The 18637-nt window shown below is 40.8% G+C and overlaps 1 protein-coding gene across 1 annotated transcript in view; it reads right to left on the bottom strand.

The window, feature by feature from the left end:
* The window catches only part of THSD7A (thrombospondin type 1 domain containing 7A), a 934571-nt gene that overhangs the window by 92257 nt on the left and 823677 nt on the right, over positions 1 to 18637 (bottom strand). The window contains exons 20-21 of the mRNA XM_069211831.1: positions 18457 to 18602; positions 13952 to 14126 (exon numbers count right to left, since the gene is read on the bottom strand). Of these exons, the coding sequence (XP_069067932.1) occupies positions 13952 to 14126; positions 18457 to 18602 (321 nt within the window). The remainder of the gene's footprint in view (positions 1 to 13951; positions 14127 to 18456; positions 18603 to 18637) is intronic.

The following is an 18637-nucleotide window of genomic DNA, read 5'->3' as shown; positions in this document are numbered from 1 at the left end:
CGACAGCTATAAAACTGAGGCAATTGATGAGAAAGGCCTCTGCCATTAGAGGGCCTGGCTGGATAGATTGGAGGGAGAGGTTCTGACACTTACCCTCTCGGACCCAGATCAAGGCACCACTAAAGATAAAGATCTGCATTCCACAGCCCTATGGCAGAGAGGATTGAAATTTAAGGGAGACATCTGTGGTTCAAAGGGGACCCTTTTGAACCACACCCAACTTCAAAGGCACACTTGAGTATAACTACAAATACCACAAGTATTACACCTGGAGATCAGAATTGCCTGATGCGAAGCCTTCAACATATTGTCACATTTACACCTCAACACCTTGTTTGTTGTGAGCAGGTTGACCAGTTGCAGGGCCCCACGTGGCCCATTTTTGTTGAGTGCTTTGCATTTCTGTCGTGTGACACCAAACTGCATGTTCATTGTGTGTGGTGCATGATTCATAGTTTGTGACCCTCTGAGGTGGGGTGCATCTGGAGCAGTGCCACAGTCTACCTCGTGTGGCACCACTGAACTTGCCTCTATGTTTGTGACCGGAATGTGTGGTATGACTCAAGTCATCGCACACCAGATGTTGTGCCTCATTCCAGGGAGGAACAGTTTTGGAGTTCCTTGTGTGTGACCAGATTGCCTGGTGTGACTCAAGTCCTCATGTCCTGAGGCATTGTGTCTAATTCCAGGATGTTGCAGCACTGGAGTTCTTCGTGTGATTGTCTGGAATTATTTGGTGCGACTCAAGTCATAGCACACCCGACCAGACTACTGCCGTATTTTGGGGAGGTGCAGCATTGGAACCATTTTCACGTGTGTTGAACTGTCGGGTGAATCAAGTCATTGCGCCCCAGACATTGTGCCTCATTCCATGGAGGTATGGCATTGAGCACTTTACTTGTGGGATTATAATCATCTAGTGTGATTCAAGTCATTGCAAACTAGACATTGTACATTGTTCCCCGAAAGTACTGACCTGAAAACTCTTTATGTATGTGTGGCTCAAGTCATCACGCCCAGACGAGTGCCTCCTTCCTGAGAGGTAAAAATTTGGTAACTATTTAGGTATTAAAGCACCTGGCTAGGCTGGGTGCCACTGTGACTACAAAGTGGCCCCAGTGACTCTTCCCTCCGCTTTGAAGACTTCTCAGTGAACATCCTGATTGGTGCCCAAACGTTAATTTGTGAACTGCTGCCTGATCAGTGGTTCTCCCCACCTTGTTCCTGGGATCTTGAGAAGTGTGACTTCAGCTGAGAGAGGCCTAGTATCTGGAAAAACGTTTTTTTTTGTTCAAGTTCGTGGAGGGATGGGGTAGCAGGAACTGGTTGGCAGGTGGAGGGCAGTTTGGGGCCCCAGGTGTCTGCGAACACAGTGACATTAACTGGTTAGATATCAGTGCACCCCATTACAGTGCTAGGAGCGAGTGAGTGCAAGTGTGTGTGTGTGTACGAGCGGCCTGATATCCGTGTTACCGCATAGCGGTGCGAAGAAAATGTAAGAGTGAGAGCGGGTGATTGATAGATCAACACAGTGGTGTTGCCGTACACGTTTCTTGGCAGAGGCCTCTCACAGTTGACATTGAGTTTTCTTGCACGACCCAGACCAGGAAGCAAATTTAAAGTGCTGTAAGTCATAGTATGAACATATTGCTGCTAACGTTGTGAACCGGGGTGTGTCCTGCAACTGCGTGCTATTGAACTGGGGTAAACTCTAGGGTGGGTCTCATGCTGACAACCTTTGGCACCTCATGGGGTGCTGGGAGGGAAAGTGTTATTTTTCTCATGGGTACATACTGTTTATGGTGTTCAACATAGTTGGGCCTAGTACTGTGAGTAATAATTCTAAATGATATTATGTCCATATTTACATGCTAATCATGCTGTGTTAGTAATGTGTGTGTTGAATACAAGTCTTATTTACATGCACCTCATGTGTACTCTCTTTTGTGACACTCAGTGTAATTGTTGTGAGGATGTGATGTGCCATTCCTTTACACTTTGCCCCTATGATAAGCCTGACTGTCTGTGCCAAGCTACCCAAGGGTGAGTGCAGGTTATACAGTGAGTGAAATCACCCACCCCTGATGGGAGTAGTAGGTTCTGCCTAGCTAGGGCCTCTCCTCAGCTAACCAGAATGTGCCACCTCCAAAAGCTGACTACATTTTAATTTCACTACTGCATAAAGCCACTTAAAGTGTGAAATTACCCTGGACTAAAAGCTGTTTTTTCAATTACTTTTTGTGCCCTGGTGGACTTCGGTTCTATAAACGGACCTTCATACTCTTTTGCTGGCCCATCTGTGACACATTTTGTGAGGGTGCATAGTTTATGTCTGTGAAATGTCAACAAAGTATTTATTTGCAGGGGAGCATGGCCCCAATGTAAAATGGGGTGCACCTTTACTCTTGCATCCATGCCATATTACCAGCATGTGAAAGAATGGATGGGTGGGTGGGTGAAGGGTTGGATATGGAAGTGAAAGAATGGAAAAGTGGGTGAAAGGCTGGATAAGTGGGTGAAAGGATGGGTAAGTGAAAATATGTCTGAATGAGTAGATAAAAGGATGAGTGGATGTGTGGGAGAGAGGATGGTTGGGTAAAAGAATGGGTTTATGAGCGGGTAAAGAGATGGGTAGATGGGTGGACGAATGAAGGATGGAAAAAATGATGGATCTGTGGGTGAAAGCATAGAAGGGTGGCTGGATGTGTGGGTGGAAGGATGGTTGAGAAAACAGAAATCTGAAAAGACTGATGGATGGCTGGGTGAAAGGAAGGAAAAGTAATGGAAATCTGAGGGGGGTGGGTGGATGGTATAGTGAATAGAAATCTGAGAATATAGATCAATGGCAAATTACGTGGCAATCTGAGTATGAATGGATCAATTTAAGGTTAAATTGATTTACTGATGAATAAGTAAGTCAGATGATGGATATAATGGGGTGTATGTCTGGATGGAAGAATGCATAGATGATGGGTGCATGAATGAATGAATGGATGAATGAATGGATGGATGGATTGATGGATGATGGGGAGATTGACTGAATGTCCAAAGGAGGGACAGAATGGTGAAAGACTAAATGATGGATAAAAGAATTAAAGAATGAATGGATGGCAGAACATAAAGGTGAAATGGTTGATATCAATGGGTGGATGGACAGGTGAAAGGATGAATAGATAGATGCTTGGATGGAAGACACAAAGGAGCTCTTCTACAGAGGTTCAGACTCACTTGTTTTGTTTTGCTTGCTTGGTGCCATCAGAGCTTTGGTTCATGGGGTATTTTAGTTTCCTGGCGACTCCTTTGCATATTACCACTGAAGACTATTAAGAGATGCACTAACTGTGCACCACCTAGAACAAGCCATGCAGTTAGTTTGCTTTTCAGGTTGTCCTTTGGGAAAAGGTGTTAGTAAAATAGAGGCATCCCACCAAAACCTTTACCTGCCTGTGAGGGTTCCTGCTTGGTCTGGAATGTCGTATTGGTCTGCTGGCAGTGTAAGTTGGAACAACATCTTGAAACTACCACTATGTCGTTCACTGCTGCGTTCTCCCTGTGAGTACACAAACTCACAGAGTTTATGCCTGTGCAGAGGGCACAGATTTTATGTATGTGGTCATATGGTCCCATTGTGCATTGGGCACTTATGATGAGGTATATCATGGCTCAGACCAAAGCCATGCACGTGTATTTAAAGATTACTACTAAATTGTTTCTCCAAACTGAAACCAGACATATTCTAGCAGATTCAGTTTTATCTGAGTAAGTACAGTACTTTTTTCAGACACACTCAACGCACAGTTACCACAATTCTTTTGCCACTTCCTGAGAAAACAGTGGCAATATTCTTCAACAAGTATTGAAGTTAGTTTCTACTATAATTTGGATTCTGTCTCAGTAGTCACACAGTTGATAATGCTGATCTTGGTGGCCATTCCAACAATGGTATCCAAAGCTTTTCCTCCTTTTGACTCTACAGCCACGGTAACTCTTGAAAAGGTGCAATCTCCTATCTTCCCAGGTCCTTATATTTGCACTAGAGTCATCTCTCGTTTTGATTCTATTTCACATTTCAGGGAATGATGGTCTGGGGAAAATAGGAGCACATTACTTAAGCCAGGACACCAGTGGATGCTTTGCCTCCTCATTTGTGTGCCCTTTATTTTGTCAGTCCCCACTTGGGGACTGAATCACCATATGTTGTAATGTAATGGTGACTGCAATTTTTTTTTTCTAGTTGAGGTTAGTCAACCAGGGAACTTTGAGTCTATGAAACCGGCTTTTGGGTAGCAGACCTGAAGTGGATGATTGTATAAAAAACACTTTCATCCAATTGGAGTACTTTTTAAAATTGTGGTCCATGAGCCTAACTGTTCAGATATCTGTTTCTTAATTGACAGCTTGGCTCAATTTACAGCACAGACAAACAATTTTAAAACACTAATCTCTATTACAGAAACAGATTTACACAATACCAATCTGTAAAAAATGTGGTGAGTGGTTGATAGGAGGTGGAACACTACTCAAGCAGCAACCAGAATCCTTGTCAAGGGACAAAGTCACAAGCAAACCCCAAATTAACCAGAGCTCGACCCTCTGGTAGATTGACACAGAACAATCAAGCTTAAAATAGCGGTAATGGGTAAAGCATTTCTGCAACTCTTCATGCAGTAATGACATAAAAACACAATCCTGCCAACACCTAGCTTCACTTAGTCTCACTGTCAGGGAGCAATGCACACAACCCAACTACTAGCTACACCTAGTAATGTGACCCTGGAACAGGCTGCAGGTACGTAATTGTTGGAACAAAAGAAAGTGACCTTTCTAAAAGTGCCATTTTCAGAGTTGTGATTTAAATTCAGTCTTTACCATTAAAAAGGGTTTTTAAATGAAATTATTTAGCCACCAAACTGAATATGTTTAACTGCTCCCAATTGGAAGTTACCGCTTACTAAGTGTAATAATTTAATTCCAAAGATATCCTATGGGAGAGGCAGGCCATGCACTGATAAAAAAAAAATGAACATAGGAGTTTTTCATCACCAGGACATGGAAAACTTAAACGTACATGTCCTACTTTTTAAATAGACTCCACCCTGCCCTCTGGGCTGGTCAGGGGCTACCCTATGGCTGACTTATATGTATTAGAATGGAAGGTTTGGGCCTGGCAAAATGCATATTTTGTCAGGTTGAAATTGAAGTTTAAAATTGCATGCACTGGCTACACACTGGCTACAATGGCAGGCCTAAGGCATGTTTAAAGGGTACTTAAGTGGGTGACACAATCTGTGCTGCAGGCTCCATGTTAGCATTACATTTTTAGGCCTTGGGTACATGTAGAAATACTTTACTAGTCACTTATCAGTATATTAAATGTGCCAGTTGGGTGGTAAGCCTGTTCTGCCACGTTTAACGGACAGAACATACAAGCACTTTAGCACTGGTAAGCAGTGGTAAAGTGAGCAGATTCCCAAAACCCAACAAAAACAGGTTCAGACTACAGGAGGGTGAAGGGGAAAAGTTTGGGGATGATCTTGTAAGAAAGGGCCAAGTCCAGCACAAGCCAAGGAAACACCTTGATTAAAGTCCTACCATCAAGTAACATTTGGTGTAATGACATCCAGCTGTTTTTTCTATATTAGAGAGCAAATAATCCTACAACAATTAAATCAGGTAATACAATTTTTCAACTCCTTGTGATCTTTCTCAACAATTGATGGATCTCCATGAAACTTGTCTTCATAAATCCTAATCACATATTTTTCTTTTTTTGGAAAGTCCATGCAGATTGGAAAAACAGTGGCAAAGTTGTTAAGAGAACAAAAAATGCCTTTCAATACAAAGAAATATGTGTGTGGGTATATGTGTTTGAGTGTGTGTCTTACTAAGTGTGAATGTATGTGTGTTAGAGTGTGTGTGTGTGTGTGTGTGTGTGTGTATGTGCGGTTCAGTCCTCACAGAGTGAGTAAACATTGTAATTTCCAGACATATCCTTCCTTGTAAGGACCTATGAGTTTTGAGGACCAGTACCCGTAGCGTTTTTGGGTACTTTCGAGCGAGTACATCAAAAAAGTAAAAGTGCATTCCTCGCATTCATAGTAATGTCATGTTGTGTGTGTTTATGTGTGCTTGAGTATGTATGTGTGTGTTTGGAAGTGTGTTTGTGTGTTTGAGTGCGAGTGTGTGTGTATGTGTGTGTGTGGGTATGTGTGTGTGTGTGTATGTATGCTTGAGTCTGTGTGTGTGAGTGTGTGTGTATGCGTGTGTGTATGGGTGTGTGAGTGTGTGAGTGGGTGTGTGTATGTGTGCTTGAGTATGTAGGTGTGTGTACTGGTGTATGCGTTTGTGTGTGTATATGTGTAAGTTTGTGTGTGAGTGTGTGTCTGTGTGTATGTGTGTGTCTGTGTGTATGCATGTGTGTATGTGTGTGTTAGTGTGTGTGTGTATGTGTGCTTGAGTGTGGGCAGTGTGTACGCGTATGTGTGTTTGTGTATGTTTCTATATGTGTAAGTGTGTGTGTGTGTATGTGGGTGTGAGTGTGTGTATATGTGTAAGTGTGTGTCTGTGTGCATGTGTGTGTGTGAGTGTGTGTCTGTGTGTATGCATGTGTATCAGTGTGCATCTGTGTGTGTATGTGTGTCAGTATGTGTGCTTGAGAGTATGTGTGTATGTTTGCTTGAGTGTGTGAGTGTATGTCTGTGTGTATGTGCATGTGTATGTGTGTTTATGTGTGCTAGAGTGTGTATATGTGAGCTTGAGTTTGTCTGTGTGTGTGTCATGTGTGTGTATGTGTGCTTGAGTGTGACTGTATGTGTGAGTGTGAGTTTGTGTGTATGTGTGCTTGAGTGTGGGTGTGTGTATGCGTATGTGTGTTTGTGTCTGTATGTGTAAGTGTTTGTGTGTATGTGTGTGTGCAAGTGTGTCTATATGTGTGTGTGTGTATGTGTGCTTGAGTGTGTGTTTCTTGTGCATGTGTGTGTATGTGTGCTTGAGTGTGTGTGTATGTGTGCTTGAGTGTGTGCCTCTGTGTATCGTTTGTGCATGTGTGTGTGTATGTGTGCTTGAATGTGTCTGTGTGTGTTTTTGAGTGTATGTGTATGTGTGTATCAGTGTGTGTATGTGTGTGAGTATGTGTGGTCTAGAATATGTGTGTATGTGTGCTTGAGTATAGGTGTGTGTGTGTCTGTGTGTATCCATGTGTGTATGTGTGTGAGCATGTGTACTTGAGTGTGTGTGTGTTTGTGTGCTTGAGAGTGTGTGTGTGTGTATGTGTGCTTGAGTGCGTGTGTGTGTATGCGTGTGTGCATGTGTGTGAGTTTGTGTGCTTGAGTGTATGTGTGTGTATGTCTGTGTGTATCCATGTGTGTATATGTGTATGTGTGGTTGAGTGTGTGTGTGTGTGTGTGTATGTGTGCTTGAGTGTGTGTGTTTATGTGTGTTTGAGTGTGTGTGTGTGTGTCTGTTGGTAGGTGTGTGTGCATGTATGTGTATGTGTGCTTCAGTGTGTGTGTATGTGTGCTTGTGCATGTGTGTGTGTGCTTGTGTATGTGTGTGGGTATGTACAGAGCAATATTTATATCCTACAGTATTTGGGGTATATTATCCCATGAACAGTCTTCCTTGACAGGTTATGGCAGCCTCAGCATTTGCTGTCTGTTATAGCAGAGGGTGTACTGCCTGGTTTGGCCAAGAGTAGGCCTGGTTGTCACTGTCCCTGTCTCTTAATGTGCAGGGTGCAGTAGTGGATGGGCTGCATTTGACTAAATATGGAATGGCTTTAGGGAGCCTTTCTTGTCTCAGAATGTGGATGGTGATTCATGTGAATGGGCTTTCAGGTCGACTCACTAAGCAGACTGGCCCAGTCACTCAAAAGGCCAATGGCATGATGTGTGCTGCCTGTCCTGTATGAGAGGCCAAATCATGGGGTTGGGCTTGTCAACAACACTATGGCATTTCGTATTTGACTTTTTTTTTCCCATAGTTTATCCCCATGAGACTATTTTGTTTCCACTCTGTGTCTATCTTAAGAGTCTCTCATCTTTTATTAATTGTATACAAAAGTGTGAAGTTTTTAACACATGCATAGAAATATCACTGTCCTGTCTCCTTACTGCATAGCTGACATATAATTAGTTCCCGTACTGTCTAAATTGCCTTAGTGGTATGCCCTTTTAGAGTATAAGATAGCATACTTTTATTCTTTTTATTTGTATGTGCAGATACAAAATATGTGAATCAAGATGACTCATTTGTCACCATGATTGTTTAAGCTCGCAGATTCTTTAGTGTCTGCAAGGGACATATTTGTTTTCATGATATAAGATAAAATTAATTATCAGATTATAACCCAAGTATCGGGATTTAGCACTAGGACTATCACATCAGAGGTCTTGCCGGTTTGCAGCACCAACCAGCCTCAGTAGGAGGCAACATAGGCAACAGCACGAAGAATTGGACATCAGGCTGTCGCTGTTTGTTTTCCGGCCCTGAACATGCTTGCTATTTCATAACAAAAACACAGGTATACTGTGTGATCCATCTTGAGAAACTCAAATACAGCTTTGCTCTTTACTGCTTTAGCTAGAATTAGCATAGAGCTTAGAAATATTTTGATAGTGTTAGGATGTTAGGATCTCAGTATTTATGTTGAAAATGTTTTATTATTTTCTCTGACCATGACAGGCTTAGTTGCATTCTGGTGCTATTTTGAGTGTGTTATTTATTTACAAAAGAGACATAGGAGCTCCACTGTGTCCCTGCGCTCAACTTGTGGCACTAATCATTTCCTGAAACACTACCTGCAAAGTATTGCTTGCTGAGCTGTGTATAAATTGTAGTTCAATTGGATTTCTCATTCATACAGGAGCATTAACTAAATCTTTGCTCCAGGGGGGTTGAAATCCAACCCCGCAGCTTTTGGGGTAGGGGCTTCCAGATGTTATCATTTGGTACCCTTAATAATCATTTTTGGTGGCACACTCAAAAATTATTATTACAAATGTACAGATTTGTCTGCTGTAATATAGGTTTACTCCCTTAGGTTAAATAGGACACCTCTGTGTTCTACAGGTTTTTCCAACTTGACTTTTAAACTGTATTTCCGCATTCTGTGGTTTCCTCATTTTGGAGTTCACATTTATTGAATCTGTTTACTGAAAATGGCGTCTCCTATTGCAATTGGAGTAAATCACAGGGAATCAATTACACAATATCTTACAAGCAGAGGTGTCCCCACAAGCAGGGGTGCAGTCACATTTGTTGTGAATTCACATGCAGCATATGCCTTTCCAACTATTTACTCATGGGCGGGGTATGATGCTGTAGTTGCCGGTAATGGGCATCTTCAGACATATTAACCTGCAGCAGTACCTCAACAGCACCAAGCATTTTGTGACTTGGAGGTCCCTTTCACCTACCAAGACCACCAACATTGGTTTTATGGTCAGTTACCACACATGCACCAGCATATTAAACTGGCCCCCCAAGAAATGAAAAGGCCTTCTGGCCTGTATTTGCCAGGTTTATACAACATAATTCTCCAGGTAACTTACTGCCGCAGGTGTAGTAACAATACTAAATCAAATAATATCTTCATGTAGGCGCCTTCAATAATATGTACTGCAAACAATAGTAGAGAGAGAAGCTCCTATGGGACCTGCACAACAGGCACCAGCTCTCATACACAAAATCAGTCCACAGACTATAAATGCTATTATGGGCAAAAAGCCCATATAAAGCGATCAAATTAAGTTCTGGATTGCTGTGGAACACCCTAAGAGAAATATCAACTATGTGCCATCCCCTTGGGATACTGCCTTCTGAAGATGAGTGCAACACCATGGGAACAATATTTGCTTGTATTTACACTACTACTACTACACATACTCATAACACACTTTTATTGGTGGTATTGTTAGATGTAGTTACTTTTTTTAACTGTAAGTAGTGCATTTCAATGTTTAACTAGCATATTCGCCTAACTAGAAAGTCATTTTAACATTAAGTGTTTTGTTTCTACACATACTCATAACACACATTTCTTGGTGGTATTGTTAGATGTAGTTACTTCTTTTAACTGTAACTAGTGAATTTCAATATTTTTTTGAAGGTTTTTTTAAAATTTAAAGTAAGAAATTATTACCATTCCTATCTTTAACATAACTATAACCTATTTTTTTCATTTAGTGAATATGTACATATATGTTAGACCTGTCATCATTTGGGTGGTCTTCCCCCAAATGTTTTTTCCTACTTACCTCCAATTTTTGCTGACATTAATTTTGTTGGCCTTAGGACTCTCTGCACTTTACCACTGCTAACCGGTGCTAAAGTGCTTGTGCTCGCATACACCTTATTGTCTTACTTAATTTATCGATCATTCCCTTGTAGAGTAGTATACGATATACCCAGGGTCTGTAAATTAAAGGCTAAAAGTAGGCCTGAAGCACTTATTGTGCCGCCCACGTAATTAGTACTTCAAAACATGTCCCAGGCCTGCCACTGCAGCTTGAATGCCATTTTAAAGTGCCATGTCAACTTGGACTTTAAAGCCCCTTGCAAAGCCTTAAACTCCCCTTTTATTGTATATGTCTCCTCTATGGAAGGCCTGGGTAGCCTATAGGGCAGTGCTCTAAGTCATTAAAAGATAGGACACGTACTTTTAGGTTTTACATGTCCTGACTGTGAAAAACTTCATTCATTTTTTAGTCCTATCCGTCTCATTGGATAACATTGGGGATTCCTTACTACATATAATAAGCTGTTATTCCTGATTGGAGGCAAGTAGATATGTCATGTTTGGTACCTATGAAATTGTAATGATAAACCCTTTTTAATTGTTAGAATTTTGAAAATGCCACTTTTAGAAAGCTGACATTTTTCTGCTCTTAACCTCTTATCTGCACCTTGTGTTGGGTCACATGACTGGATGTTGCTGACAGGTAGACATAATGAATTCCTCCCAGGCAGTCGCACAAGAGGTGGATTAGATGTGCTGCAGTGGGCAATCTGCTGGCAGGACAGGGGTGGGCAGAAATTAGAACAGCCCCTCTTACAGCTGAATAGCCTGTGCTCTGCCTTCACACAAAAGGACTAACGACCCTGTATTGTTGCTACAGCCACCTTGCAGCCATGGCAGAGGAGTCAGGAGATTTTATGCACTTCAAAGAACCTTTCCAGGAGCATCTCTCACCTTCCAGTAAAAGAGCACCAAAGTATAAAAATAGGACCTTTAGACCCCCCTCCCTCCTGGACCTGCAGAAGGACTTTCAGAAACCTGCCTTCTTCGGTGAGCTGCTGTGCACTCTGCCAGGCTGCTACTGTACCTGAAAGGACTGCTTTGCTGTGTGGAACCTCAGAGCCCAGACCTGCTGCTCAGCCCTGTTCTACATCTACACCCAGGACTACCAGAAGTGACTCCAAGTTCTAGAAGTGTCACACCAGTCCTGAGCCCTTGGTTATTGTGCTAAAGGTGCCCTGATGGCCGATTTGCAAATCTGAGGACTTGAACAATTTTTAGTAAAAACTGCCCTGAGAGCCAGGAGGAGGCCGGGACGAACCTACTCGCTTATCTGCCCTAGATGAATCGCTGGTCAAACTGACTTTGTGGCTTCCCCCACTATGTTCTTCTTTGCAGTAGCAAATCCATTTCAGCAGTCCTTCCCTAAAGGGGTATCCGACCTAGTGGAACTGTTCTCAGCTACAGCCCTCTGCTTCGTCCTGCTGGAGATTTCCAACTTCCATTTCGGCATCTAAGTCCAAATGTAGAAGCCTTCTGTGCATCTTTGATCCAAGGCTATTTGACGATAACACTCCATCCTCTGATACCTCCTGCAGCCGTGCCCTGCTGAACTTCTTCTAAGTCTGAAGGCAAGCGCTGACTGGGCCCAATCCACTTCCTGTACACGAACCGCAATCTATTGCGATTGGCAACATTTTTCAACTTTGCCCCAGTCTTGCATGACTAAATGCTTGTGGTTAGCACTTTCATCTTTTAGGGCACTCATTTTTAATAAAAACTTTAAAAAATAATAATTCTAGTTCTACTTATTGGAGTTGTGTTATTGTGGTGTCAAATGATTTGTTAGAACGTACTCTATTTTTCTAAGTTGTTTTGTGATTTATCTTGCATTGTATTTTCACTTTTTTGCTGCTTGTGTGGTGCATAACTATTTTACATTGCCTCTAAATTAATCCTGACGGCGTTTTGTGCCAATCCACCTAGGGTTAAGCACAGGTTAATATAGTGACTTTTTGTGGTTCTTCCTGCAAGGTATCATGGTTGTTTCTTGACCAGGGCTCACACCTTAGTCAACCAACAGCCCAATTTCTCACAAAATATATTACAGACTTTGCAAATGTGATTCTATAATCACGTTAGGGTTAGGATTTTTATTAAAAAGCTGTTTTTGTTGTATTAATCTGCATGAACTTACCAAAAAAGTTTTGGCATGGCAAGTTATATTGGGAGAGTTAAAAAGGTAGAACTTCTCAATTTGACTCACATAGGAAACTTTGCACTCCACTACAAATACAATTCTGCAGTAGACTTACCTCAAACATGCTGTGAAACTAGAACTTTACCTAGAGTAGTATCTTTGCATGTTTTGCTGTAAATCTGTTTAGTTGCTAGGATGAATTAGTTTAGACACCTTGCTCACTTAGGTTACTCTTGATAATTGTGCTTTATACATATTGGTCAAGGGGACCACTGTTTAAGGGGAGTGTCAAAAACTGTTCATTTGCTTGTATCTTTGGTATTGTTTAATCAACCTGCAATAATTTATGCAGGATGGTAGCAAGTAAATCTGAATCCAGAAGTTCATGTTTTAATGAGATGCACTAGTCTTGGAGTGAGGGGCCAGGTTATATCTTCAATGCCATTTCATAAACCTCCATGGACTTTGGCGGACACTATGTTTAACACACTTCTAATATAATCACTTTCATACAGATTCATCAAGAGGAGCATAGTTAAACGTGGAGGTGGTAGTGTTCATCTATGAAATAACGTTGGCACCCTTTGCTAAGTCCACACACCATCCACTGGGACATTATGAGTTTTGATTTCTGTGTCTATCAAAGAGGGATAAAGTTAGGAGGTGACTCAGAGAAGCTTTGATTTGCTAATATCCTTTGACCATCTGACAGACTGATGTGCATAGGAAGATAGGAGAATTGTATCTATCTTGCAAACCACATATGAAGCTGTCAAGGGGTGGGCTTTGGAGGTTGGTTGCGTACAAGAATGTACCCTCTAATCCAGCGGAGGGTTTGGCACAGGGCCTAATGGACTTCTTGGCCTTATGTCCAACCACCACTGTGCTTTGCTGAAGGCTATGGACAGCGGCGGTTAGCTGCCTGTAAACAGCGTTGCTGTTGTAGAAGTTGGATACAGTATATCATCAACAAATACATCCATTGAAATAAATACAGTTGAAGTAAAATTATGGCTTTTTTTAGTCATAACATCTTAATATATAGGGTAAAAACTACTGAATTCACTTAAACAGACACAGTTCAACTGCAGTTACCGTTACAAAATGTAACCAAAAACTCACTGAAATTTCCCAACTATTTTTACTTTTGCACACTATAGCTTGCAAACCAATTGTGCAAGCTTTAACTCACACATAAAATGAAATACTTATGATAGCTAAAATAACAAATTAGAGGACTTCATGCAATATCTCTATATGACAATACACAGAAATAAATTAAACTCTACCCATAGTCATGTCACTCATGTTAACTTTAAGGTAACACATCATTACTCTTTTAAAATCATTAACATTTGTGAAGTCCTCTGTTATATGGGGCTCACAATCTGCCAAATAATGGTTTCACATTGGTGTTTACCAGAATGCTTAAACAAATGCCTTTTGGTTTAGCAACTACAACAAAGAATGTGTTCAATTCAACAATAGAAACAGCAGAAATAATGAGTTTTTACCTGGACAAGGTAACGTGCAGGCCTCCTCAAGAATTAATGACTTATCACCATCTACTGTGAGTTCGATTTCGCCACAGAATTCCTCATCTACGACTTTACCCGTATCTTCCTTTGTTCCCTCATGTACTACGCAGGACATGTTCCGGTATCTTGACCCTTCACCACACTGTGCGTCCTAAGAGATGGTAGAGCAGAGAAGAACACAATAATGAAGAAAAAAACTGTTGTTAATCCTTATTTACTTTATTAATCACTATTGTCTAAAGAAAAGCTATGTTTGTGGATGATTTTGAAAGGTTAAGTTGAAGAAGGTTTTGTAACAGTCAGAGTTACATCAATGAAAGGTACTTTACCATGATGGATTGATTCTGGGTTCATAGCATGCCTGTAGAGACTTTGCACAATCAACAGTTTAGCTGTATGATGTTAGCATACTGTAGACTCTGGCCCTAACAGCATGGGGTAGTCTGATAAAGAGCCACGCATAGGCATTGAAAAAAAGAAAATAACACTGCTGCCTGTGGTACCATACATCTGACTTGTTGAGACTGACATCTACTGTGATGTGTAAAGGTTCTCTGAGATGTACAGCTCTAAGATAATTTCATATAGTATAAACAACTGCACTATCAAATACAATAGCTACCAACTTGCTATATATGATGGAGTGGTCCATGATGTCCAAGATCACAGAAAGATCTTATAGTATTGGGGCCGTAGCCTCACTATTGTCCACCAATGTTCATGGATCATCCAGTGATAGGAAACCTGGCTTTTTGCAGAAGTGTGCCTATCGCTGTGCCAAAATAATTTTTCAAAAGCACTTGTCAAGAAATAGCAGCAAACATATTAGCTAGGAGTTGCTCAACTTGTCTGGTTTCAATGAGGGCTTCATCAGAAAAGGTCTAGTCATGATGTCTTTCTTGGCTATGGGGACAGCTCTGTAAAATATGGAGCTGTTGAACCAGCTCTCTAGAAGGGAAAGAGCAGAATGCCTTAATATCCTTGGCTTCACAAATGTATTATTCAAAGCTTGAGTGTTCATTGATTGGTAAAGTGAAACCTCAAAGTGTTCTGTTAAGATGAATGTGACCAGATCATGGAGAGTAATATGTTGATCGGATGAAAAAATAGCATACAGAAGGAGGCCTTCTTCGTTGGTTTTTTTGTTGTTCTTTAGTAATTTTAAGTGATATGCTGCAAGGTTATCAATTACATTTTGCACTGTTCTTGAGGGAACATTTATCTACAAGTTTAGCTCTCCCTGAAGGATAAAGGCTCCTTTTGAAAGAACTACAGAGATATTTCTCTAAATCTGGAAATTTTGATACCACTGCATTCAGATGGTGATTCAGGAGGATAGAATGAATCTCGTATCCATTTGTTTAAAATAGAAAAGACTGATGATCCAACCTCAGGTAAGTTTAGAAGCAGTTCAGTCTCTATAGCAAGATATTGAAATAATAATATTGCTATTCCACCTCCAATTCTATTTCATGTTGCTTTCTGTAGACCTTGAATCCTGACCACTGTTTCAATTAAACATACAATCAAATCATATACATATATATTGTTTAATAAAATGTTGAAAGAAAGCTTACAGATTGGCAAACGTTATTATGATGAATATGTTTTACAACAATTAACTATTAAATCACTGGTCCCTGCCATCACTGTTCTCTGTGCTTTGCATACTTTACCACAGCTTTTCTTTTTGAGGGTCATTTCCTCTGCCACCCTACTCCTGTTCATCCACTGTACAGTTAGGGGGATGTGTTTGGTGTTCTTGATCATTACTTATAGTGCTGGATCAATTTTAGCCAAAGGCTTCCAACAACAGCTTCTTCTCACATTGCTCCAAACAGCTTAGAGCCCCTTGATGGTTTGGAATCATTTGCAGGCACCAGGGCTCAGACTGTGCAGTCCAGAGCAGGAAATCAGTAGAAGAGCATTATCTGGCATAAGGGCTCCACAACTATGGAGGCAGGAGGCTTTTCATGGGTGGGGGCAGCCACTTCCCACCGTTTAGAATCCTCACCAGGTTGCACCATGACCACAACTGTATATTCTTATTATTGTCTTGTTGTGGGTTCTCCTTAGTGCCTGAGTTTGACCCCTTATTTTAGCATTAGGCTTGTATCTTGTGCCTCTTACACGTAGTCATGGTTTTATAAATTTTCTTATTTTTAGGACAGCCAACTTTCAGCTAGTTGTTTTTCTATTTTAATCAGTTGCTTCTTCCTGAGGAGACATAGCTTATTGCACTGTACATTTTATCAGCCCTTTGCACACATTTACTTTGTTTTCTGTTCAAGGCTGTAACGTTCAGTACATAATATTCCAATTTGTATTTCCACTTCAGGAGCCAGTCCCTCATTTTTAGACATATTGGGCCTGATTCTAACTTTGGAGGACGGTGTTAAACCGTCCCAAAAGTGGCGGATATACCACCTACCGTATTACGAGTCCATTATATCCTATGGAACTCGTAATACGGTAGGTGGTATATCCGCCACTTTTGGGACGGTTTAACACCGTCCTCCAAAGTTAGAATCAGGCCCATTATCACATCAGGCCTGTTTTTAGAACACCGCTAGATTTATTATATAAGCACCACATAGGCCTAAGGGGGGCAGAGGGCATTCCTGTCATGGCAGTCCTGAGATGTTCACCATTCTATTAACAGCTCTGCTGATCCTGGCACTGACTCATCAGCCAACCAAGAGGATTGCCATTCAGACAACAGACAGACCCTGCCAGCCTTTTCAGGTATAGGGTTGGGTCCTTCTGTTAGACTGAGAAAGGCAGAAGGGTTACCATTGCTATGCTCTCATATTTTAGACACAGGTTAGGTAGGAATTATTTAGGCTTTTAGGATCATGCAAACATGATGGGGTTGTTTGTCCGCTTTACCCTAATCATAATGATGATCACTGTTTTAGGTTTCATCTGCCTTAATTTTGCAGCCCAGGCTTTTTATAATAGGATGCAATTGCATTCAGTAAATGCATTGAAGTCCATCTTCCATCTCTCATTCTGCCTTATTATGTGCCAGTATTTTGTAACTGAGGAAAAGGGGTATGGTCTGTTCACCACGACTTCCCTGAGGAGTCACTGTGTCATGTTTAGGTTGCCACAAATCATCTTTACTTTCTACGTTTCTTTGAGGCACTGTGGGCTAGCCAGGATTCAGGCTGAGAGATTCCAGACAGTGTAGGACTGACTTAATCATCACTTGCTAAAAAGATGTATTTATATTTAGGTATGGTTCTCTGCCTATTAAATCATTAGTAGTAATTGTAATGCTGGTGATGTCTGTCCTGCATGTAGAGGCGATCCAGAAACTAAAACTCATGTTTTATTTTTTTTGCCCTTTTTTCCTATGTCCCCAGAAAAAGTGAATAGTTCCACTCTGCAGAAATCTGGGCACCGGGAAATGTATAGGGGCTTATAGAATATTGCAAGGCAGAGTAGTTTTTTTGCTTAGTGAAATACCTCATGGCCTGGTGGTTAAGACGTTATAAGTGCTTGCATGGCAACCATAGCTCTGATTGAACTCAGGACTGCTACGTCATGGTATTTGTTGCTAATGCCCTTGTCATGATTCAATTTTATACAGAATTATATCTGGATATTTATTTTATTGTTCGACAACATATCATGTATAAATTGCATTTTCGTTTTTTGATGGCGTTTAAAGTAACTATTCAGTTGTGTTTATCTATGTCAATTGTCTTTTTGTATTGTTTTGTGATGTACTTTTATGAGCCTGGTGGTCGAAATAAAGTCTTTTGATGATGATGATGACTCAGTCACCCACACGCGGTGGTGCTGCCGCCCTAAAAACACGCAGCTTTATTACCATAATAGGAACCGCACCACAGTCTAGGTCCGCTCACTCCTTTGTCCTCAGCTCATCCACAGAGTTGTAATATGAACTCACATTGTAAATAAAGTCCACAGAAAAAGGAAAGAGAGTAGATTAAGACAACTCTATTATGTGAGTGGCTATAAACTGTCAAATGCCAAGACATTTGCAAGTCAAGAATAAATGACAATCAATACCCGAAGACAACTCTCACCAGCAGCCATTACCATATGCATTTTCAAAGACAAATGTCTAGTAAATGCATTACAAAGGTCTAAGGAGCTTTCTACAACCAGACCTACAAATTAACAACTGAAAATCTGGACATTGTGGGTCCTAAACTTAAATACGTTACTTACGTACTTGCTTAAAGTTTTAAATTTTAGCCCAGTATCCTGTTTCTGTTAGTCACTGTAGATTGTAATCTATCTATATAAACTATTGCAAAATGTAACCTAACAATCCCTTAAAATAATTTATATAAGGGTAACATTAATTGGTAAAATTGTTATGATTTGTTGAAATTAATCAAATATACAAGGATTATTTATTTAAATTTGCATGGTAGGATGTGATTGCCTAATTTTTAAATGCTGCTGACATAACCAAAATTAAATTACAGAAAAAAGTCTGATACCTCCACTTTGCAGTCAGACCATTGGCCATACTGCCATCGATAACATGGATTCACAGGGCAGGGCTTGGTTTGCTCCATCTGTGAAGGGCAAGGCCTACCATCACCCTGACAAGGCTGGATTACTTTACGTCTTCGCACCATCTTGCCTTAAAAAAGAGAATAGGTAAAATTATTTTAAAAA

Source organism: Pleurodeles waltl, chromosome 10 (genome assembly GCF_031143425.1).
Source record: "Pleurodeles waltl isolate 20211129_DDA chromosome 10, aPleWal1.hap1.20221129, whole genome shotgun sequence".
Taxonomy (NCBI): domain Eukaryota; kingdom Metazoa; phylum Chordata; class Amphibia; order Caudata; family Salamandridae; genus Pleurodeles; species Pleurodeles waltl.
Note: the sequence above shows the minus strand (reverse complement) of the source record. Positions and strands in the feature narration are given on the sequence as shown.